The 24567-nt window shown below is 41.1% G+C and overlaps 2 protein-coding genes across 5 annotated transcripts in view; both read left to right on the plus strand.

Moving 5' to 3' along the window:
* LOC139745737 (ubiquitin-conjugating enzyme E2 R2) overlaps positions 1-14959 on the plus strand; it is a 76999-nt gene extending 62040 nt beyond the window's left edge. Inside the window, exon 5 of the mRNA XM_071656248.1 lies at positions 12464-14959. Coding sequence (XP_071512349.1) covers positions 12464-12504 — 41 coding nt within the window. The 3' untranslated portion in view covers positions 12505-14959. The remainder of the gene's footprint in view (positions 1-12463) is intronic.
* A 7694-nt stretch (positions 14960-22653) lies between these two features.
* The window catches only part of LOC139745806 (uncharacterized), an 85227-nt gene continuing 83313 nt past the window's right edge, over positions 22654-24567 (plus strand). The window contains exon 1 of one of the 4 annotated variants that reach the window (XM_071656385.1): positions 22654-22897. Coding sequence is in view for 2 of the 4 variants with exons in the window: in XM_071656384.1 (XP_071512485.1) it covers positions 24432-24449 (18 nt within the window). In the remaining 2 variants the exon portion in view is untranslated. Of the gene's footprint in view, positions 22898-24290; positions 24450-24567 lie in introns of those variants that run through there. The other 3 variants (XM_071656386.1, XM_071656384.1, XM_071656383.1) reach the window with 3 other exon arrangements.

A 24567-nucleotide genomic window follows, 5' to 3' on the forward strand; every position in this document is an offset into this window, starting at 1 on the left:
GCATGTATGTATATTCATGTGTATGTGGGTGGGTTGGGCCATTCTTTCGTCTGTTTCCTTGCGCTACCTTGCTAATGCGGGAGACAGCGGCAAAGTATAATAAATAATTAAATAAAATATATTTCGCAGGTTTTAAGTATTTTTTTTTCATACTATTCGCCATTTCCCGCATTAGTGAGGTAGCATTAAGAACAGAGGACTGGGCCTTTAAGGGAATATCCTCACCTGGCCCCCTTCTCTGTTCCTTCTTTTGGAAAATTAGAAAAGAAACAAGAGGGGAGGATTTCCAGTCACCCGCTCCCTTCCCTTTTAGTCGCCTTCTACGACAGGCAGGGAATGCGTGGGAAGTATTCTTTCTCCTCTATCCCCAGGCATATTATATTAAACTTTCAGTACTAGTTTAATCACTGACTTTGTACCTTGCTTTACGGAAGAATTAGAGTCATTAGAGAAGTATGGATGGTTCACTTTGATTTTTAGCAACACCACATATTGATAAAAATCTCTGGATGGGATCAGTTTGTTGGTTCATTAATGAATATTGATGCTTTTAGAATATTTCTGGCTTGTTAAATGTAATTCTTAGTTTATTACTTATACCTTGGTAAGGAGCTTACCATAACCCATTCTCCTTGCCTTTATCATTATCACTTAGAAAGTTTATCCTATTGCCTTCATCCTGGAAAATTCCTGCAGATGCCCATGTTCTCTAACTTGTTTTTAATATTTGTTTCACTGATATAGAAAATTTTCCATAAGCTGACTCTTATATAAAAGTTGTGTATTATGGCATACATCCTCAAATGCATGAATTGACAATTTTGGTATGGACAAATTTCTGTTATATCTTCAGTAATATCATACTCATACTTATGTGAATTATATATATCCACAACAGACTGCATACTTGCCCCTCTTTCCAAAACTCTTGCATTCACCTCCCTAACAACCCCATCCATAAACAAATTAAACAACCATGGAGACATCACACACCCCTGCCGCAAACCTACATTCACTGAGAACCAATCACTTTCCTCTCTTCCTACACGTACACATACCTTACATACTCGATGAAAACTTTTCATTGCTTCTAACAACTTGCTTCCCACACCATATATTCTTAATACCTTCCACAGAGCATCTCTATCCACTCTTATCATATGCCTAATCCAGATCCATAAATGCTACATACAAATCCATTTTTGCTTTTCTAAGTATTTCTCACATACATTCTTCAAAGCAAACACCTGATCCACACATCCTCTACCACTTCTGAAACCACACTGCTCTTCCCCAATCTGGTGCTCTGTACATGCCTTCACCCTCTCAATCAATACCCTCCCATATAATTTACCAGGAATACTCAACAAACTTATACCTCTGTAATTTGAGCACTCACCTTTGTCCCCTTTGCCTTTGTACAATGGCACTATGCAAGCATTCCGCCAATCCTCAGGCACCTCACCATGAATCATACATACAGAGGAAAGAATGGCCCAACCCACCCTCATACACATGTATATACATACACGTCCACACATGCAAATATACATACCTATACATCTCAATGTATACATATATATATATATATATATATATATATATATATATACACACACAGACATATACATATATACACGTGTACATAATTCATACTGTCTGCCTTTATTCATTCCCATCGCCACCTCGCCACACATGGAATAACAACCCCCCCTCCTCCCTCATGTGTGCGAGGTAACGCTATGAAAGACAACAAAGGCCCCATTCGTTCACACTCAGTCTCTAGCTGTCATGTAATAATGCACCGAAACCACAGCTCCCTTTCCATATCCAGGCCCCACAGAACTTTCCATGGTTTACCCCAGACGCTTCACTTGCCCTGGTTCAATCCATTGACAGCACGTCGACGCCGGTATACCACATCGTTCCAATTCACTCTGTTCCTTGCACGCCTTTCACCCTCCTGCATGTTCAGGCCCCGATCACTCAAAATCTTTTTCACTCCATCTTTCCACCTCCAATTTGGTCTCCCACTTCTGGTTCCCTCCACCTCTGACACATATATCCTCTTGGTCAATCTTTCCTCACTCATTCTCTCCATGTGACCAAACCATTTCAAAACACCCTCTTCTGCTCTCTCAACCACACTCTTTTTGTTACCACACATCTCTCTTACCCTATTATTACTTACTCGATCAAACCTCCTCACACCACATATTGTCCTCAAACATCTCATTTCCAGCACATCCACCCTCCTCCACACAACTCTATCCATAGCCCACACCTCGCAACCATAAAACTTTGTTGGAACCACTATTCCTTCAAACATACCCGTTTTTGCTTTCCGAGCTAATGTTCTCGACTTCCACACATTCTACAAGGCTCCCAGAATTTTCACCTCCTCCCCCACCCAATGATTCACTTCCACTTCCATGGTTCCATCTGCTGCCAAATCCACTCCAAAATATCTAAAACACTTCACTTCCTCCAGTTTTCCTCTATTCAAACTTACCTCCCAGTTGACTTGACCCTCAACCCTACTGTACCTAATACCCTTGCTCTTATTCACATTTACTCTCAACTCTCTTTCACACACTTTACTAATCTCAGTCACCAGCTTCTGCAGTTTCTCACATGAATCAGGCACCAGCGCTGTATCATCAGCGAACAACAACTGACTCACTTCCCAAGCTCTCTCATCCAGAACAGACTGCATACTTGCCCCTCCTTCCAAAACTCTTGCATTTACCTCCCTAACAACCCCATCCATAAACAAATTAAACAACCATGGAGACATCACACACCCCTGCCGCAAACCTACATTCACTGAGAACCAATCACTTTCCTCTCTTCCTACACGTACACATGCCTTACATCCTCGATAAAAACTTTTCACTGCTTCTAACAACTTGCCTCCCACACCATATATTCTTAATACCTTCCACAGGGCATCTCCATCAACTCTATCATATGCCTTCTCCAGATCCATAAATGCTACATACAAATCCATTTGCTTTTCTAAGTATTTCTCACATTCTTCAAAGCAAACACCTGATCCACACATCCTCTACTACTTCTGAAACCACACTGCTCTTCCCCTATCTGATGCTCTGTACATGCCTTCACCCTCTCAATCAATACCCTCCCATATAATTTACCAGGAATACTCAACAAACTTATACCTCTGTAATTTGAGCACTCACTTTTATCCCCTTTGCCTTTGTACAATGGCACTATGCAAGCATTCCACCAATCCTCAGGCACCTCACCATGAATCATACATACATTAAATAACCTTACCAACCAGTCAACAATACAGTCGCCCCCGTTTTTAATAAATTCCACTGCAATACCATCCAAACCCGCTGCCTTGCCGGCTTTCATCTTCCACAATGCTTTTACTACCTCTTCTCTGTTTACCAAATCATTTTTCCTAACCCTCTCACTTTGCAGACCACCTCGACCAAAACACCCTATATCTGCCACTCTATCATCAAACACATTCAACAAACCTTCAAAATACTCACTCTGTCTCCTTCTCACATCACCTCTTCTTGTTATCACCTCCCCATCAGCCCCCTTCACCAGTGTTCCCATTTGTTCTCTTGTTTTACGCACCTTATTTACCTCCTTCCAAAACATCTTTTTATTTTCCCTAAAATTTAATGATTCTCTGTCACCCCATCTCTCATTTGCCCTCTTTTTCACTTCTTGCACCTTTCTCTTGACCTCCTGCCTCTTTCTTTTATACATCTCCCACTCATTTACTTTATTCCCCTGCAAAAATCGTCCAAATGCCTCTCTCTTCTCTTTCACTAATAATCTTATTCCTTCATCCCACCACTCACTACCTTTTCTAATCTGCCCACCTCCCATGCTTCTCATGCCACGAGCATCTTTTGCGCAAGCCATCACTGCTTCCCTAAATACCTCCCATTCCTCCCCCACTCCCCTTACCTCCTTTGTTCTCACCTTTTTCCATTCTGTACTCAGTCTCTCCTGGTACTTCCTCACACAAATCTCCTTCCCAAGCTCACTTATTCGCACCATTCTCTTCACCCCAACATTCTCTTCTTTTCTGAAAACCTCGACAAATCTTCACCTTCGCCTCCACAAGGTAATGATCAGACATCCCTCCGGTTGCACCTCTCAGCACATTAACATCCAAAAGTCTCTCTTTCACGCACCTATCAATTAACACATAATCCAATAACGCTCACTGGCCATCTCTCCTACTTACATACGTATACTTATGTATGTCTCTCTTTTTAAACCAGGTATTCCCAATCACCAATCCTTTTTCAGCACATAAATCTAAAAGCTCTTCACCATTTCCATTTACAGCAATGAACACCCCATGTATACCAATTATTCCCATAACTGCCACATTACTCACCTTTGCATTCAAATCACCCATCACTATAACCCGGTCTCGTGCATCAAAACCACCAACACACTCATTCAGCTGCTCCCAAAACACTTGCCTCTCATGATCTTTCTTCTCATGCCCAGGTGCATATGCACCAATAATCACCCATCTCTCTCCATCAATTTTCAGTTTTATCCATATCAATCTATAGTTTACCTTCTTACACTCTATCACATACTCCCACCACTCCTGTTTCAGGAGTATTGCTACTCCTTCCCTTGCTCTTGTCCTCTCACTAACCCCTGACTTTACTCCCAAGACATATATATATATATATATATATATATATATATATATATATATATATATATATATATATATATATATATATATTCCAATTTGGTCTCGCTCTTCTCCTCGTTCCCTCCACCTCCGACACGTATATCCTCTTGGTCAATCTTTCCTCACTCATTCTCTCCATGTGCCCAAACCACTTCAAAACACCCTCTTCTGCTCTCTCAACCACGCTCTTTTTATTTCCACACATCTCTCTTACCCTTACGTTACTCACTCGATCAAACCACCTCACACCACACATTGTCCTCAAACATCTCATTTCCAGCACATCCATCCTCCTGCACACAATTCTATCCATAGCCCACGCCTCGCAACCATACAACATTGTTGGAACCACTATTCCTTCAAACATACCCATTTTTGCTTTCCGAGATAATGTTCTCGACTTCCACACATTCTTCAAGGCCCCCAGAATTTTCGCCCCCTCCCCACCCTATGATCCACTTCCGCTTCCATGGTTCCATCCGCTGCCAGATCCACTCCCAGATATCTAAAACACTTCACTTCCTCCAGTTTTTCTCCATTCAAACTCACCTCCCAATTGACTTGACCCTCAACCCTACTGTACCTAATAACCTTGCTCTTATTCACATTTACTCTTAACTTTCTTCTTCCACACACTTTACCAAACTCAGTCACCAGCTTCTGCAGTTTCTCACATGAATCAGCCACCAGCGCTGTATCATCAGCGAACAACAACTGACTCACTTCCCAAGCTCTCTCATCCCCAACAGACTTCATACTTGCCCCTCTTTCCAAAACTCTTGCATTTACCTCCCTAACAACCCCATCCATAAACAAATTAAACAACCATGGAGACATCACACACCCCTGCCGCAAACCTACATTCACTGAGAACCAATCACTTTCCTCTCTTCCTACACGTACACATGCCTTACATCCTCGATAAAAACTTTTCACTGCTTCTAACAACTTTCCTCCCACACCATATATTCTTAATACCTTCCACAGAGCATCTCTATCAACTCTATCATATGCCTTCTCCAGATCCATAAATGCTACATACAAATCCATTTGCTTTTCTAAGTATTTCTCACATACATTCTTCAAAGCAAACACCTGATCCACACATCCTCTACCACTTCTGAAACCACACTGCTCTTCCCCAATCTGATGCTCTGTACATGCCTTCACCCTCTCAATCAATACCCTCCCATATAATTTACCAGGAATACTCAACAAACTTATACCTCTGTAATTTGAGCACTCACTCTTATCCCCTTTGCCTTTGTACAATGGCACTCTGCACGCATTCCGCCAATCCTCAGGCACCTCACCATGAGTCATACATACATTAAATAACCTTACCAACCAGTTAACAATACAGTCACCCCCTTTTTTAATAAATTCCACTGCAATACCATCCAAACCTGCTGCCTTGCCGGCTTTCATCTTCCGCAAAGCTTTCACTACCTCTTCTCTGTTTACCAAATCATTTTCCCTAACCCTCTCACTTTGCACACCACCTCGACCAAAACACCCTATATCTGCCACTCTATCATCAAACACATTCAACAAACCTTCAAAATACTCACTCCATCTCCTTCTCACATCACCACTACTTGTTATCACCTCCCCATTTGCGCCCTTCACTGAAGTTCCCATTTGCTCCCTTGTCTTACGCACTTTATTTACCTCCTTCCAGAACATCTTTTTATTCTCCCTAAAATTTAATGATACTCTCTCACCTCAACTCTCATTTGCCCTTTTTTTCACCTCTTGCACCTTTCTCTTGACCTCCTGTCTCTTTCTTTTATACATCTCCCACTCAATTGCATTTTTTCCCTGCAAAAATCGTCCAAATGCCTCTCTCTTCTCTTTCACTAATACTCTTACTTCTTCATCCCACCACTCACTACCCTTTCTAATCAACCCACCTCCCACTCTTCTCATGCCACAAGCATCTTTTGCGCAATCCATCACTGATTCCCTAAATACATCCCATTCCTCCCCCACTCCCCTTACTTCCATTGTTCTCACCTTTTTCCATTCTGTACTCAGTCTCTCCTGGTACTTCCTCACACAGGTCTCCTTCCCAAGCTCACTTACTCTCACCACCCTCTTCACCCCAACATTCACTCTTCTTTTCTGAAAACCCATACAAATCTTCACCTTAGCCTCCACAAGATAATGATCAGACATCCCTCCAGTTGCACCTCTCAGCACATTAACATCCAAAAGTCTCTCTTTCGCACGCCTGTCAATTAACACGTAATCCAATAACACTCTCTGGCCATCTCTCCTACTTACATAAGTATACTTATGTATATCTCGCTTTTTAAACCAGGTATTCCCAATCATCAGTCCTTTTTCAGCACATAAATCTACAAGCTCTTCACCATTTCCATTTACAACACTGAACACCCCATGTATACCAATTATTCCCTCAACTGCCACATTACTCACCTTTGCATTCAAATCACCCATCACTATAACCCGGTCTCGTGCATCAAAACCACTAACACACTCATTCAGCTGCTCCCGACACACTTGCCTCTCATGATCTTTCTTCTCATGCCCGGGTGCATATGCACCAATAATCACCCACCTCTCTCCATCAACTTTCAGTTTTACCCATATTAATCGAGAATTTACTTTCTTACATTCTATCACATACTCCCACAACTCCTGTTTCAGGAGTATTGCTACTCCTTCCCTTGCTCTTGTCCTCTCACTAACCCCTGACTTTACTCCCCAGACATTCCCAAACCACTCTTCCCCTTATATATATATATTATCCCTGGGGATAGGGCAGAAAGAATACTACCCACGTATTCCCTGCGTGTCATAGAAGGCGACTAAAAGGGAAGGGAGCGGGGGGCTGGAAATCCTCCCCTCTTGGTTTTTTTAATTTTCCATAAGAAGGAACAGAGAAGTGGGCCAGGTGAGGATATTCCCTCATAGGTCCAGTCCTCTGTTCTTGACGCTACCTTGCTAACGCAGGAAATGGTGAATAGTATGAAAGAAAGAGATATATATATCTATATATTATATATATATATATATATATATATATATATATATATATATATATATATATATATATATAGATATATATATATATATATATATTTTTTTTTTTTTCATACTATTCGCTATTTCCCGCGATAGCGAGGTAGCGTTAAGAACAGAGGACTGGGCCTTTGAGGGAATATCCTCACCTGGACCTCTTCTCTGTTCCTTCTTTTGGAAAATAAAAAAAAAAAAAAAAACGAGAGGGGAGGATTTCCAGCCCCCCACTCCCTTCCCTTTTAGTTGCCTTCTACGACACGCAGGGAATACGTGGGAAGTATTCTTTCTCCCCTATCCCCAGGGAATATATATATATATATTATTTTATATTTTTTATTATACTTTGTCGCTGTCTCCTGCGTTTGCGAGGTAGCGCAAGGAAACAGACGAAAGAAATGGCCCAACCCCCCCCCCATACACATGTATATACATACGTCCACACACGCAAATATACATACCTACACAGCTTTCCATGGTTTACCCCAGACGCTTCACATGCCTTGCTTCAATCCACTGACAGCACGTCAACCCCGGTATACCACATCGCTCCAATTCACTCTATTCCTTGCCCTCCTTTCACCCTCCTGCATGTTCAGGCCCCGATCACACAAAATCTTTTTCACTCCATCTTTCCACCTCCAATTTGGTCTCCCTCTTCTCCTTGTTCCCTCCACCTCCGACACATATATCCTCTTGGTCAATCTTTCCTCACTCATCCTCTCCATGTGCCCAAACCACTTCAAAACACCCTCTTCTGCTCTCTCAACCACGCTCTTTTTATTTCCACACATCTCTCTTACCCTTACGTACGTTACTCACTCGATCAAACCACCTCACACCACACATTGTCCTCAAACATCTCATTTCCAGCACATCCATCCTCCTGCGCACAATTCTATCCATAGCCCACGCCTCGCAACCATACAACATTGTTGGAACCACTATTCCTTCAAACATACCCATTTTTGCTTTCCGAGATAATGTTCTCGACTTCCACACATTCTTCAAGGCCCCCAGGATTTTCGCCCCCTCCCCCACCCCATGATCCACTTCCGCTTCCATGGTTCCATCCGCTGCCAGATCCACTCCCAGATATCTAAAACACTTCACTTCCTCCAGTTTTTCTCCATTCAAACTCACCTCCCAATTGACTTGACCCTCAACCCTACTGTACCTAATAACCTTGCTCTTATTCACATTTACTCTTAACTTTCTTCTTCCACACACTTTACCAAACTCAGTCACCAGCTTCTGCAGTTTCTCACATGAATCAGCCACCAGCGCTGTATCATCAGCAAACAACAACTGACTCACTTCCCAAGCTCTCTCATCCCCAACAGACTTCATACTTGCCCCTCTTTCCAAAACTCTTGCATTTACCTCCCTAACAACCCCATCCATAAACAAATTAAACAACCATGGAGACATCACACACCCCTGCCGCAAACCTACATTCACTGAGAACCAATCACTTTCCTCTCTTCCTACACGTACACATGCCTTACATCCTCGATAAAAACTTTTCACTGCTTCTAACAACTTTCCTCCCACACCATATATTCTTAATACCTTCCACAGAGCATCTCTATCAACTCTATCATATGCCTTCTCCAGATCCATAAATGCTACATACAAATCCATTTGCTTTTCTAAGTATTTCTCACATACATTCTTCAAAGCAAACACCTGATCCAAACATCCTCTACCACTTCTGAAACCACACTGCTCTTCCCCAATCTGATGCTCTGTACATGCCTTCACCCTATATATATATATATATATTTTTTTTTTTTATTATACTTTATCGCTGTCTCCCGCGTTTGCGAGGTAGCGCAAGGAAACAGACGAAAGAAATGGCCCAACCCCCCCCATACACATGTATATACATACGTCCACACACGCAAATATACATACCTACACAGCTTTCCATGGTTTACCCCAGACGCTTCACATGCCCTGCTTCAATCCACTGACAGCACGTCAACCCCGGTATACCACATCGATCCAATTCACTCTATTCCTTGCCCTCCTTTCACCCTCCTGCATGCTCAGGCCCCGATCACACAAAATCTTTTTCACTCCATCTTTCCACCTCCAATTTGGTCTCCCTCTTCTCCTTGTTCCCTCCACCTCCGACACATATATCCTCTTGGTCAATCTTTCCTCACTCATCCTCTCCATGTGCCCAAACCACTTCAAAACACCCTCTTCTGCTCTCTCAACCACGCTCTTTTTATTTCCACACATCTCTCTTACCCTTACGTTACTCACTCGATCAAACCACCTCACACCACACATTGTCCTCAAACATCTCATTTCCAGCACATCCATCCTCCTGCGCACAACTCTATCCATAGCCCACGCCTCGCAGCCATACAACATTGTTGGAACCACTATTCCTTCAAACATACCCATTTTTGCTTTCCGAGATAATGTTCTCGACTTCCACACATTCTTCAAGGTCCCCCAGGATTTTCGCCCCCTCCCCCACCCTATGATCCACTTCCGCTTCCATGGTTCCATCCGCTGCCAGATCCACTCCCAGATATCTAAAACACTTCACTTCCTCCAGTTTTTCTCCATTCAAACTCACCTCCCAATTGACTTGACCCTCAACCCTACTGTACCTAATAACCTTGCTCTTATTCACATTTACTCTTAACTTTCTTCTTCCACACACTTTTCCAAACTCAGTCACCAGCTTCTGCAGTTTCTCACATGAATCAGCCACCAGCGCTGTATCATCAGCGAACAACAACTGACTCACTTCCCAAGCTCTCTCATCCCCAACAGACTTCATACTTGCCCCTCTTTCCAAAACTCTTGCATTTACCTCCCTAACAACCCCATCCATAAACAAATTAAACAACCATGGAGACATCACACACCCCTGCCGCAAACCTACATTCACTGAGAACCAATCACTTTCCTCTCTCCTACACGTACACATGCCTTACATCCTCGATAAAAACTTTTCACTGCTTCTAACAACTTTCCTCCCACACCATATATTCTTAATACCTTCCACAGAGCATCTCTATCAACTCTATCATATGCCTTCTCCAGATCCATAAATGCTACATACAAATCCATTTGCTTTTCTAAGTATTTCTCACATACATTCTTCAAAGCAAACACCTGATCCACACATCCTCTACCACTTCTGAAACCACACTGCTCTTCCCCAATCTGATGCTCTGTACATGCCTTCACCCTCTCAATCAATACCCTCCCATATAATTTACCAGGAATACTCAACAAACTTATACCTCTGTAATTTGAGCACTCACTCTTATCCCCTTTGCCTTTGTACAATGGCACTCTGCACGCATTCCGCCAATCCTCAGGCACCTCACCATGAGTCATACATACATTAAATAACCTTACCAACCAGTCAACAATACAGTCACCCCCTTTTTTAATAAATTCCACTGCAATACCATCCAAACCTGCTGCCTTGCCGGCTTTCATCTTCCGCAAAGCTTTCACTACCTCTTCTCTGTTTACCAAATCATTTTCCCTAACCCTCTCACTTTGCACACCACCTTGACCAAAACACCCTATATCTGCCACTCTATCATCAAACACATTCAACAAACCTTCAAAATACTCACTCCATCTTCTTCTCACATCACCACTACTTGTTATCACCTCCCCACTTGCGCCCTTCACCGAAGTTCCCATTTGCTCCCTTTTCTTACGCACTTTACTTACCTCCTTCCAGAACATCTTTTTATTCTCCCTAAAATTTAATGATACACTCTCACCCCAACTCTCATTTGCCCTTTTTTTCACCTCTTGCACCTTTCTCTTGACCTCCTGTCTCTTTCTTTTATACATCTCCCACTCAATTGCATTTTTTCCCTGCAAAAATTGTCCAAATGCCTCTCTCTTCTCTTTCACTAATACTCTTACTTCTTCATCCCACCACTCACTACCCTTTCTAATCAACCCACCTCCCACTCTTCTCATGCCACAAGCATCTTTTGCGCAATCCATCACTGCTTCCCTAAATACATCCCATTCCTCCCCCACTCCCCTTACTTCCATTGTTCTCACCTTTTTCCATTCTGTACTCAGTCTCTCCTGGTACTTCCTCACACAGGTCTCCTTCTCAAGCTCACTTACTCTCACAACCCTCTTCACCCCAACATTCACTCTTCTTTTCTGAAAACCACCCTCTTCACCCCAACATTCACTCTTGTTTTCTGAAAACCCATACAAATCTTCACCTTAGCCTCCACAAGATAATGATCAGACATCCCTCCAGTTGCACCTCTCAGCACATTAACATCCAAATGTCTCTCTTTCGCACGCCTGTCAATTAACACGTAATCCAATAACGCTCTCTGGCCATCTCTCCTACTTACATAAGTATACTTATGTATATCTCGCTTTTTAAACCAGGTATTCCCAATCATCAGTCCTCCCTCAGCACACAAATCCACAAGCCCCTCACCACCTCCACCCACAACACCGAACACCCCACGCACACCAACCACTCCCCCAACCGCCACACCACCCACCCCCGCACCCAAATCACCCACGTTCATTTGTGTTTTTGAAAGATCACTTTGTTTCTCTGCTTTTTCCAGAATATATATTTTATGTATATATACATAAAATTAGTTTTTCTGAATAATCATGACAAGATAAAAATTTTTGTTTTCCAATCACTGTAAAGATATCTTTTTTGACTTGCAGATATTGATGATGGTGATGACAGCGGAAATGGTGAATCGTGATAGGCTCGTACCTGAGCAGTGTGGAGGATGGTCTAGTTTCTAGCCCGAATGCTTAAATGTCCTTAGAATAATAGAAAAATCAACCATTCATAGTTTTTTTCACACTGTATTGATTAATCAGCCTTGAATATTGGTTTTCTTAAAAGTCTCACCAATTTTGGAATAGTAATTTAAGGATTCGGGCAAAAAGTGAAGTCCAAGGTAGTGCCACCCAATTCCCCTCACACACATCACCCATTGTTATCACTGTCACATGGGCCCCATGCATCTTATGAATCCTTAACCATATAGTAGTATGTGACTCAAATGCAAGGATGTAAGTAAATCTTTGATCGTTAATTTACGATTTCATTGATCTGTGATTGTGTGTTCTTGACAGCATAAATTCACAAACTTGCTGATCCAAGACCACAGTCGTGTGTGAGTATGATAACTCTGAACCACCCACATTTCAGGCAGTGTCTGTTAGCTGACTGATGTTCAAAGTCATCATCACTTTCTAGGGTAACAAGAATTCTTGCTGTCATCAGAGTGAGTGTGACACGAGATGCGTTCATTTGTGTTTTTGAAAGATCACTTTGTTTCTCTGCTTTTTCCAGAATATATCAGTAATTTATTGAAGGTGACTAGTGCTGTGAATTTATTGAAAGTTAAAACCACTTTAATTTGGGAGCCAGAATTTTTATGTATGTGGCACATTGATTAATTTGATTGGTCCTTTTAGTATTGTGCCACATTCTTAAGATATGACTAAGCCAGCACAGTACTTAAAAATGTATGTTGACCTGACTAGTAGATTAGTTTGTTCTACGAAAAATTTTTATGCCGAATTTTAATAAGTTGTTACATGAATGTGACAAAATTTATAAATATGATTGATCATACCATTATTGCATCACATACTTCACTTTTGCCGGAGCCATAATTTTAGTAACAATTATTAGTGTAACTGGCATTTTTCTACTAAAAAATGTGAAAATCTATGCCAAGTAAGTTTTGACTTAAAAAAGATATTAGTATTTGGGAGTTTGTTGGTGGCAAGTATGGTGATAAACCCCTCCTGTAGGGTTAATTTGAACTCATTATCATTGGCAGCTCAGCCTTGAAGATGTAAGTTATGCCTGGACAACAAGCAAATTTATTTTGCGTTACTGCCATTGGCAACTGTGTAAGCAAGAAATTTCATTTGTGTTGTTTCCGACTGTTTTCCAAATAGAAACAGTTTTGCAGCTTATTCTGTTAGGCGAGGCTGTAGGATGAACAAATATTGTATTATAATAATATTACAAATTTTTTTTAGTGAGATCAACGACATACTATTGTCGGTATTATATGATTGGAAAATTATCCAAATCTCTCTAAATTCATGTTACACTAATTCTTGTATAAGAACACAGTTGTATGAATGCTATGTATTTTATTTTCTCAAGTAAAAATTCCATCCAAACTGAGGGATATAATTTTCCATCATGTAAGATATAAAAAGTCATGGCTATTAACGTGAAAGAAAATTTCTTCCCTTGATTTTAATTGTCTTCAGATACATGCTCTTTGTTGATATCATATGTAATTTTCTTGCCAATTCCAGTCTGAGTTTCTTAGCTATAATCAATTTAAGTAAGATTTGATTATTCCTTTTTGACTTTAGACTGCTAAGACAGCAAAGTGAAAGAATTGATGGCCTCAAAGATTCATTGGAGTTTGGATTTATGAAGAATGGATGAACAGGAATGACGGTAAAGAAGAAGGATTCATTGTACATAACTCATTATCATATTTATAATCACCTTTTCTGTGAACTAATGGTAGGAGGTATGTTACCATAAATGAAAAGGTTAGATTCCCTTTATGCAGTCTTGAAGTGCCAGAGTTATCTATGATATTTCTACAGCTCAAGAGAATACACAGAAGAGGACTGAGAGAAGTAAATGCCACCTCTTCCTCCATGTACACCTTTTTCTCAAAAAGGCTGATATTTGCTCATTTATGTTTGTTTTAACCTCATTTGTACTGTTGTATTAAGGCTTCACTAGAAGAAGAAAAACAAAAAAGAAAAATGAACATATTCCAAGATAGCAGGAGCACCCAGTTGAAGTTATGGATGTTTTTCTATTACTGTTATGTAGAAGCTGAATTTTATTGTATTTTTGTATAGTCTTATGACAGGAGGTATTTTTTAGTGGCACTTTCAAGCAAGAATATGTACCAGGTAGTTCAGCAACACTTCAGATATTTAGTTTGCATTGCATGTATTTCATTTTTAAGCTAATGCTGTCTTAACAGCATGGTCATTTTACCGGAACAAATGTAAAAGTCAGAGCTCTGTGTTCTTGAGTTGCTGAATTATTGTCCTCAACAAAACACTGGATGGAGCTGGATACAGACTGCTGCACTTTTGTATGGTTAATTATAAGGATTGCAGGCTTCGTTTAGTGTAATAAAGATATTGTTACAACTTTTTCAATTTATTTATCCCATGAGAGTACGTCTCCTATTTTTCTATATTGAGAAAGAAGAATTATGCCAATCAGATTATACAAAAGAAAATTAAAAAGGGTAACTAAACAAACACTATAATAGATTTTTTTTTTTTTTGCTTTGACGCTGTCTCCCGCGTTTGCGAGGTAGCGCAAGGAAACAGACGAAAGAAATGGCCCAACCCACCCCCATACACATGTATATACATACGTCCACACACGCAAATATACATACCTACACAGCTTTCCATGGTTTACCCCAGACGCTTCACATGCCCTGATTCAATCCACTGACAGCACGTCAACCCCGGTATACCACATCGATCCAATTCACTATGTTCCTTGCCCTCCTTTCACCCTCCTGCATGTTCAGGCCCCGATCACACAAAATCTTTTTCACTCCATCTTTCCACCTCCAATTTGGTCTCCCACTTCTCCTCGTTCCCTCCACCTCAGACACATATATCCTCTTGGTCAATCTTTCCTCACTCATTCTCTCCATGTGCCCAAACCATTTCAAAACACCCTCTTCTGCTCTCTCAACCACGCTCTTTTTATTTCCACACATCTCTCTTACCCTTACGTTACTTACTCGATCAAACCACCTCACACCACACATTGTCCTCAAACATCTCATTTCTAGCACATCCATCCTCCTGCGCACAACTCTATCCATAGCCCACGCCTCGCAACCATACAACATTGTTGGAACCACTATTCCTTCAAACATACCCATTTTTGCTTTCTGAGATAATGTTCTCGACTTCCACACATTCTTCAAGGCTCCCAGGATTTTCGCCCCCTTCCCCACCCTATGATCCACTTCCGCTTCCATGGTTCCATCCGCTGCCAGATCCACTCCCAGATATCTAAAACACTTTACTTCCTCCAGTTTTTCTCTATTCAAACTTACCTCCCAATTGACTTGACCCTCACCCCTACTGTACCTAATTACCTTGCTCTTATTCACATTTACTCTTAACTTTCTTCTTTCACACACTTTACCAAACTCAGTCACCAGCTTCTGCAGTTTCTCACATGAATCAGCCACCAGCGCTGTATCATCAGCGAACAACAACTGACTCGCTTCCCAAGCTCTCTCATCCCCAACAGACTTCATACTTGCCCCTCTTTCCAAAACTCTTGCATTCACCTCCCTAACAACCCCATCCATAAACAAAGTAAACAACCATGGAGACATCACACACCCCTGCCGCAACCCTACATTCACTGAGAACCAATCACTTTCCTCTCTTCCTACACGTACACATGCCTTACATCCTCGATAAAAACTTTTCACTGCTTCTAACAACTTGCCTCCCACACCATATATTCTTAATACCTTCCACAAAGCATCTCTATCAACTCTATCATATGCCTTCTCCAGATCCATAAATGCTACATACAAATCCATTTGCTTTTCTAAGTATTTCTCACATACATTCTTCAAAGTAAACACCTGATCCACACATCCTCTACCACTTCTGAAACCACACTGCTCTTCCCCAATCTGATGCTCTGTACATGCCTTCACCCTCTCAATCAATACCCTCCCATATAATTTACCAGGAATACTCAACAAACTTATACCTCTGTAATGAGAGTTGGGGTGAGAGAGTATCATTAAATTTTAGGGAGAATAAAAAGATGTTCTGGAAGGAGGTAAATAAAGTGCGTAAGACAAGGGAGCAAATGGGAACTTCAGTGAAGGGTGCAAATGGGGAGGTGATAACAAGTAGTGGTGATGTGTGAAGGAGATGGAGTGAGTATTTTGAAGGTTTGTTGAATGTGTTTGATGATAGAGTGGCAGATATAGGGTGTTTTGGTCGAGGTGATGTGCAAAGTGAGAGGGTTAGGGAAAATGATTTGGTAAACAGAGAAGAGGTAGTAAAAGCTTTGCGGAAGATGAAAGCCGGCAAGGCAGCAGGTTTGGATGGTATTGCAGTGGAATTTATTAAAAAAGGGGGTGACTGTATTACTGACTGGTTGGTAAGGTTATTTAATGTATGTATGACTCATGGTGAGGTGCCTGAGGATTGGCGGAATGCGTGCATAGTGCCATTGTACAAAGGCAAAGGGAAGAGTGAGTGCTCAAATTACTATAATAGATATGTGTTATTATTGCTGTGGGAGTGCACCAGTATTTTCACCACTGATTGTTGATATCTCATATATGGGATACTCCACCTCTGGAAGTTGATGGTTGCTATCCCACATATGGGATCTCATTTTCAAAAAGTCTATGGATGGCTGTAGGGGTATTTATTATTCAAAATTTGCTTACTGGTATCTCAAAGGTATCGCCATACAGGAGTCCATATTTTTCCTCAAGGGACAAGTAAGCATCGCAATGCCAAAGCATATGGTGTAACATCTTTGCCTCGCATAAGCCATGTAGGGAAATGTTTTTACATGGACTTACTAAATGCATTTGACATTTTGAATCAAGTGGATGCAGTTTTTAGGAAGATGCAGAAGAATAAAGGAAGGAGGAAGAAAAGTATGATACTGGCAGCAGGAAAGGTGAAGGTGATTCCAGTTCTAGTATGAGGAGGGAGGTGCTTTGTTACATCGACCTTTGCTATTTGCCTCACAGTCATGGATAGGTGTTGACAGTTTCACTTCAACACAATTTTTTTAGAAGAAGTAATTCAGGTTTAGCAGGTGCTTGTTCTATCACTGAGAATTTTAAGGAGCTCGACTATTTCTTAAGAGTAAATGTGAATAAGAGCAAGGTTATTAGGTACAGTAGGGTTGAGGGTCAAGTCAATTGGGAGGTGAGTTTGAATAGAGAAAAACTGGAGGAAGTAAAGTGTTTTAGATATCTGGGAGTGGATCTGGCAGCGGATGGAACCATGGAAGCGGAAGTGGATCATAGGGTGGGGGAGGAGGCGAAAATTCTGGGAGCCTTGAAGAATGTGTGGAAGTCGAGAACATTATCTCGGAAAGCAAAAATGGGTATGTTTGAAGGAATAGTGGTTCCAACAATGTTGTATGGTTGCGAGGCGTGGGCTATGGATAGAGTTGTGCGCAGGAGGATGGATGTGCTGGAAATGAGATGTTTGAGGACAATGTGTGGTGTGAGGTGGTTTGATCGAGTGAGTAAGGTAAGGGTAAGAGAGATGTGTGGAAATAAAAAGAGCGTGGTTGAGAGAGCAGAAGAGGGTGTTTTGAAGTGGTTTGGGCACATGGAGAGAATGAGTGAGGAAAGATTGACCAAGAGGATATACGTGTCAGAGGTGGAGGGAACGAGGAGAAGAGGGAGACCAAATTGGAGGTGGAAAGATGGAGTGAAAAAGATTTTGTGTGATCGGGGCCTGAACATGCAGGAGGGTGAAAGGAGGGCAAGGAATAGAGTGAATTGGAGCGATGTGGTATACCGGGGTTGACGTGCTGTCAGTGGATTGAATCAAGGCATGTGAAGCGTCTGGGGTAAACCATGGAAAGCTGTGTAGGTATGTATATTTGCGTGTGTGGATGTATGTATATACATGTGTATGGGGGGGGTTGGGCCATTTCTTTCGTCTGTTTCCTTGCGCTACCTCACAAACGCGGGAGACAGCGACAAAGTATAATATAAAAAAAAAAAAATAAAATTTTGATAATAATTACATAGTACAGTAGAAAGAGGGAGTTTTACACTTTTGTGGTACCATCTCTTGAACATTCTCTGCTGTCCTACAACTCTTTAGGTTTATGTATGCCGTATCCATTAACCACGTCCTCAGTAATTCTATTCCATTTGTGTACCACTTATACAGTAAAAAAAAAGTTTACACCATTTTTTTAATCGATTTGTTTCTTAATATTATGTGGTTGCTCTATCCCAACATCTCTCGAAGACCTGCTGACTGTCCATGTCATCGCTCTGTTTTAAAAACAGAGGTTATCAGGTCATCCTTCAAATTTCTTTCTTCCAAGGAGGGCAAATTTAAAACTTTTATCATTTCACTGTAACCTAGCCCTTTTAATTCTGGTATCATCTTTGTTGCCCTCATCTGGACATCTATTAGCTCTTACCTCTTATGTACTTCTTTAGGTGTGGTGGCCAAACTTGAGAAGTATATTCTGGTTTTGGCCTTAAGTAGGACTTGAACAGCTTACAAAATATTTTCTAAAAAATATACCTGAAAGCTATTCTGATGTTTGCCAGAAGACCATTTGTCTTCTTTACTCCTCTCATAATGTGTTACTCTCATGACAGGTTAGGAACCCTGTTAATCCCCAAGTCCTTTTCTTACACAGAATTCTGAATTGTATTTCCTACTTGATAGTAATAATATCAAGGCCTTCAATACTTTGTTCCCATCCTCATTATTTAACATTTCTTTTGGTTGAACTATATATTAGTCAAACTTTGGAGTCTGTTTAGGTCGCCTTGCAAGGTGATGCAATCCTCCTCACTTTTCACTTCTGTTGTGACATTTGCAGCATCTACAAACATTCAGGTAGGAGTATATACCTTCCAGTGAGTCATTCACATGGTCACACAAATCAAGCAGAGTATTATCCCTGAAGTAGAACCCTGGGGCACTCCAATGGTGACCTCCACACACTTGAGGAAACCTCCTATGACACAAGTCCTTTGTTCCCTTCCATAAAGATAGTCTTTTATCCATCCAAGTCTTCCCCCTTATTCCTGCCTGGAATTCCAGCTTCTTAATCAGCCTCCCACACAGAGATGTGTCATATACTTTCTGGCAGTTGATAAAAACAATTTACCAAGCCTTCCCTTTTGTTTTAGACAAAAGGGAAGGCTGGGTAGATGTGACGGACATGATATTTACAGAAACGAATGGGTATTATGGTTTTGTGAAGGCAACACATCCAATATCTTCAAGCGGCAGGCTTTCCAAGTTCACTTACACCACATGTGATGAAATGTTTAATTTTTTTTTGTGTATGGTGATGATGATGGCCCATATATGGCTAAGAAGTGGCACTAGAGTTCACTGTTTATGGAGACTATTGCTGTGGCCACCTCCTTGAGGGAGTTCCAGAATGGAATAGGTGTTAGAGATAGACAGATAATCTGAAACATGAAATAAATGAATATTTGACCATTGATAAAATGTTTGAGCTGAAGTTCATCTGGAAAATTATGCCCCAAGATTGCTTCTGCAACTTCTTAGGCTACTTCGTTTTATGGACAGCTACCAGCTTACAATAATGACAAATTGCAGCTAATTTTACCCGTGCCCAGTGATTAAGGATATTCAAAGATAAATTTATGCCATTTCAAGGTGTGTGCATTAATGGGTCTTTCATATTGTGAAAAGGGAGACTGGGATTCAGTCGGTACATTTCCTCTAAATGCAATCAGTTTGGATTGAAAACTTTTTTTTATATATGTAGAAAATGGGTGCATACATGATTTTATTATATATACTAGAAAAGAGACAAATCAATCATAAAGAATTAGTGCTTCAGGATTTATGTGTACCATACCAAAAGCAATTACTAAAAAAAGGAGGCTTTAGTTTAAGTATCTTTATATTTTTTCTATCTTTTAGAAACTGAAGTACATGGCAAAAGTGGAACCAAGGATGTGGAAGTGAGTAATAGGGTGGGTAGGGGGGAGAATATTTCTGGAAGCATTGAAAAGAGTGGAGAGAGAGGCTATCTTGGAGAGTGAAAAATGGCATATATGAAGGTACTGTAGTAATAAAGATGTATGGATGCGAGGCATGGGCTATAGAAGAGGATGTCTGGAGAAGGGTGGATGTGTTAGAAATGTATGAGGACAATGTGAGGTGGTTTGAGTAAATAATAAATGGGCAAGAGTGTGGTGTAGTAATAAGAAGAGTATGGTTGAAATAGCTGAAGATTGTGCTGAAATGGTTTGATCTAATGTAGAGAAAGGGAGAAAAAAGGTTGACAGTGTCTATATGTGTCAGAAGTAAAGGTGGCAAAGAGGAGGAGGAGACCAAATTACACCAAGAAGGATAGAGTGAATTGGAACAAGTTGGTATGGGATTGACAAAGAGGATACATATGTCAGAAATGGAGGGAACAAGAAAAACAGAGAAACCAAACTGAGATGAAAGGATGGAGAGAAAAGGAATTTGAACAATCAGGGCCTGAACATGAAGGAGAGTGAAGGTGTGCCTGGGATAGAGTGAAATGGAACTATGTAGTATACTAGTGTCAACATGCTGTTAATGGACTGAACCTGGGCATGTGAAGTGGCTTGAGGGAAACCATGGAAAGGTCTGTGTAAGGCCTGGCTGTGGATAGGGGGCCGCAGATTTAATGCACTGCACATGACAGTTAAAGAATGGATGTGAGTGAATTGGGCCTTTTCTTCATCTATTCCTGGCACTACCTTGCTATAAGAGCAAACAAGTATTAAAGAAAAATTATACAGTATTACTACTTTTTTTTTCCGATTACTATGAACATCAAGTAGGTCTTTTCTTTCATAGTGACTTTTAAAGTAGTAGATATATTACCGTAATGTGATAGTATTTTTGTAAGTGCAGAAAATACTTGAGTTTATGGGGAATGTGCTACTATCTCCACCAATCTATCCAACCACCACACACTTTCAACATGGCTTCTAGCCCCACATTCACCGGAAACTATACTTGTATAGCACCAACTCCTCAGATGAGTACAGCACAGTTTCTATATTTATTTCTTCTTATACTACTGTACCGTTCTGTTGCTGTATACACTCGCAGCATTATTTGTTGAGTGCAACAACCCATGTAGACGCTTCATCTATCTATCAGACACTAAGTATTGTATTCTGTGTAGGTCTGATGCAGTGAACTAATTAGATATATCAGAAAAATGTATTTCATGGACAGGGTCTCTCCTAATTTGTCCAGTATAGCAAGGGTTCACAGTATATATCTGCGAGATGAAAATACAATTAATTGTGTGTGCTTGAAAACTCGTTCCTTCACTTTTCCATGAAAACCCTTGGCCACAATGGGAACTATTAATAAATTACTGGGACTGTTGTATACTGCAATGCATACTATTGTATATGCAGAAAAAGATGAAGAATACTATGGTACTGTGATACCCACGCTGTTCACCTGCCATTTTTCGACATGTCGCGGAAGGGCATTCCTGCCCGCGTCAGGGTATACATCATAATGTATGCCTTTAGACACATTGAAGGCAACGGTGAGATGTCGGGAGATAAAAATGACAGGTGGGGTTAAACAGGGCGATCCACCATCTCCAATAATTTTTAACCTTGTGATCGATGAAGGTATCACAAGGTTCAGGAATTGGGTGTGGTGGTGAGATTTGGAAACCAGAAGGCGCCAGTGCTAGCCTTTGCAGATGATCTGGGGCCGTATTCAAAAAACTTTTTGGAATGCTTAATAACTGTGCTCAACCTCAAAGAATTTTACTTTAAGAATTTTGCCAAGCATGTTCCTGAAAGCTGCCTTACGCTTAAGTATTTTATTTGCAGTCGACAAATTTAAGAAACGGCTTCTTGGTTCTTTTTGGTTTACAGAGGGCAATGACGTCACGACGGAACCGTTCGAAAAAGTGCCGGTCCCACACTATGGCTACCGACGGCAAGGGCAAAGTTGGTACGTCATCAAGAATAGGACGTTTCAAACCTAGGGCAGCGCTATCGGCTCCATGGACGCTGAGGACAACTACAAGTATCCCTTTACAGGATGTGGTCCAAGAGCACAAGTTAAAAATCAGTTGCCTGCTTTGGGACACTGGTCGGCTCTCAGATTGGCTACCCCCTCTTGTGCTCGTTAGCTGATCGTCCCCACCCCCCAGGTTCAAATCACGGATAGCAGTTCCCGAAGACGGTTATGTGTGGCTGGGGGAGTAGGCGTCTTGGCAGGATAGCCTTACTGCTCCGGTCCGTCAGGCCGCAAAGGACAGCGAGTTGTGCTGGAAGATGGACTTGGTAAAGTCCTTGATGGACAGGTAAGGTAAGGCCCAACCACTTTTCGTTCTGCCTGTCTCATCCTTTCTTTCGCCTATGCTGTCAGCAAACTGACCTTTTGCCTTGCTCTTACTGACGTACACATCTCTGCTTAACCAACTTCTTTCACTATTTACCCATTTATATAGCTTTTCACTAACCTGCACTTTATTCAACCAGTCTTTGGCACCTTTGCTGATAATTGGTAATAGTAAAAAAAAAAAAAGTAAATGAATGTGGAGATGATTGTGTTCAACTGTAACAAGCAGAGGGTTGACCTGGCGTTGAGAGGAGTGAGGGGATGGAATGAAATTAGTCACGAGTGAAAGAAATCGAGGTGCGTAGACAGTATTTGCGAGGAAGGAGTGTGAGTGATTGGGAAGAAAATATGGTGCAGGGGTAAGAGAAAGGTATAACAACTGAAAAAGATCCAGTTTGAGTTGGAGTGAGGAGGTATTCAATTTCCCACAAGAGAAAATGTTTTGGAAGGTGAACATTATGAGGAAAACTACAGGACAAATGGGAGTGACAGTAAGGTTAGAAGATTAGGAAAGTGGTAGCAGACCAAGATGTAATAGGGAATTGGAGTATTATTTACCTATTGCACCTTATGTGGAGGGAAATTTACTCTAGCTGGCCCCATTTCGAACATAGCAACCCTGAAATTTTCACATTTGGTCCCTTGTAAACAAATTCAAAAGCGCAGACCTAAAAGTTTCAATTTGATTCTTTGATTCCATAAAGTACTACACGAGTAAAAACTATTGCAGCAAAAGTGTCATAAAACTCTAGGACGAACATGAGTAGCATACTAATATTGGTTACACTAAGGTAGCGCTAAGTAGTGCAACTGTAAATCAAGTAAATAAAGTAATTAGAATTACGGAGAAATTGTTAATTTGAGTAGGTTGATTATGATCCCATCATGGCCGTGGCCATGAATAGCTTAGGGAACTCCTACGACCGTTTACCCATCAGTTCACTTCCTGAAATTGATTAGATAATCTACTTCGAAATGAAGTCAGATAAGATTTTTCTTAAATTCATAACATTAGTATTTACCCTTACACAACAGAGAATCGTGAAAATTCATAAAATATGGGATTGTATTGCAGTAATATTGGAATCTACTTTGTGGTGTTGAAGTGTGTGTTACGATGTGCTGTCAGTTTCATGACGCCGCCATGGTTATTAACCACCACCTTAAGTATATATATCTTTTCCAACTCCGTCATTTATGGTCTCCTGGGGAGAACATTCTGTGTAATCATTAACATAAATTGAAAAAAAACAATGACAGCTTCACGTGGTCCGTGTGATGTGTTCCCATAAGCTCATCCGCCATTGGCTAGATTTTTTGGCGGTTGGTTCGCCTTCGACCAATGAGAATCGAGGACTGAGAGCACCCTCCTGCCGGCCACCAATCGTAACCCGGCTGTATTAACACCCTTCATGCATATCGCCATGTTGGATGTTTAGTTCCAGTCCAGCAAACGTTAAAGATGGTATCATAAGTGAATATTGTGTAAAATACGTTCAAGATGTCCTCGTCTTCGCAGGTAAGACGCGTGTTCGTGTTTAGATACAGTGAGTAGCAGCAGGTGGCTAGACATGGAGGCTGGGGCCCATACTTGGCCTTCTCTGGTGGTTGTGCCGGGCTCTTACCCCATGGCTGTG

The sequence above is a fragment of the Panulirus ornatus genome, chromosome 62 (genome assembly GCF_036320965.1).
Source record: "Panulirus ornatus isolate Po-2019 chromosome 62, ASM3632096v1, whole genome shotgun sequence".
Classification (NCBI taxonomy): Eukaryota; Metazoa; Arthropoda; class Malacostraca; order Decapoda; family Palinuridae; genus Panulirus; species Panulirus ornatus.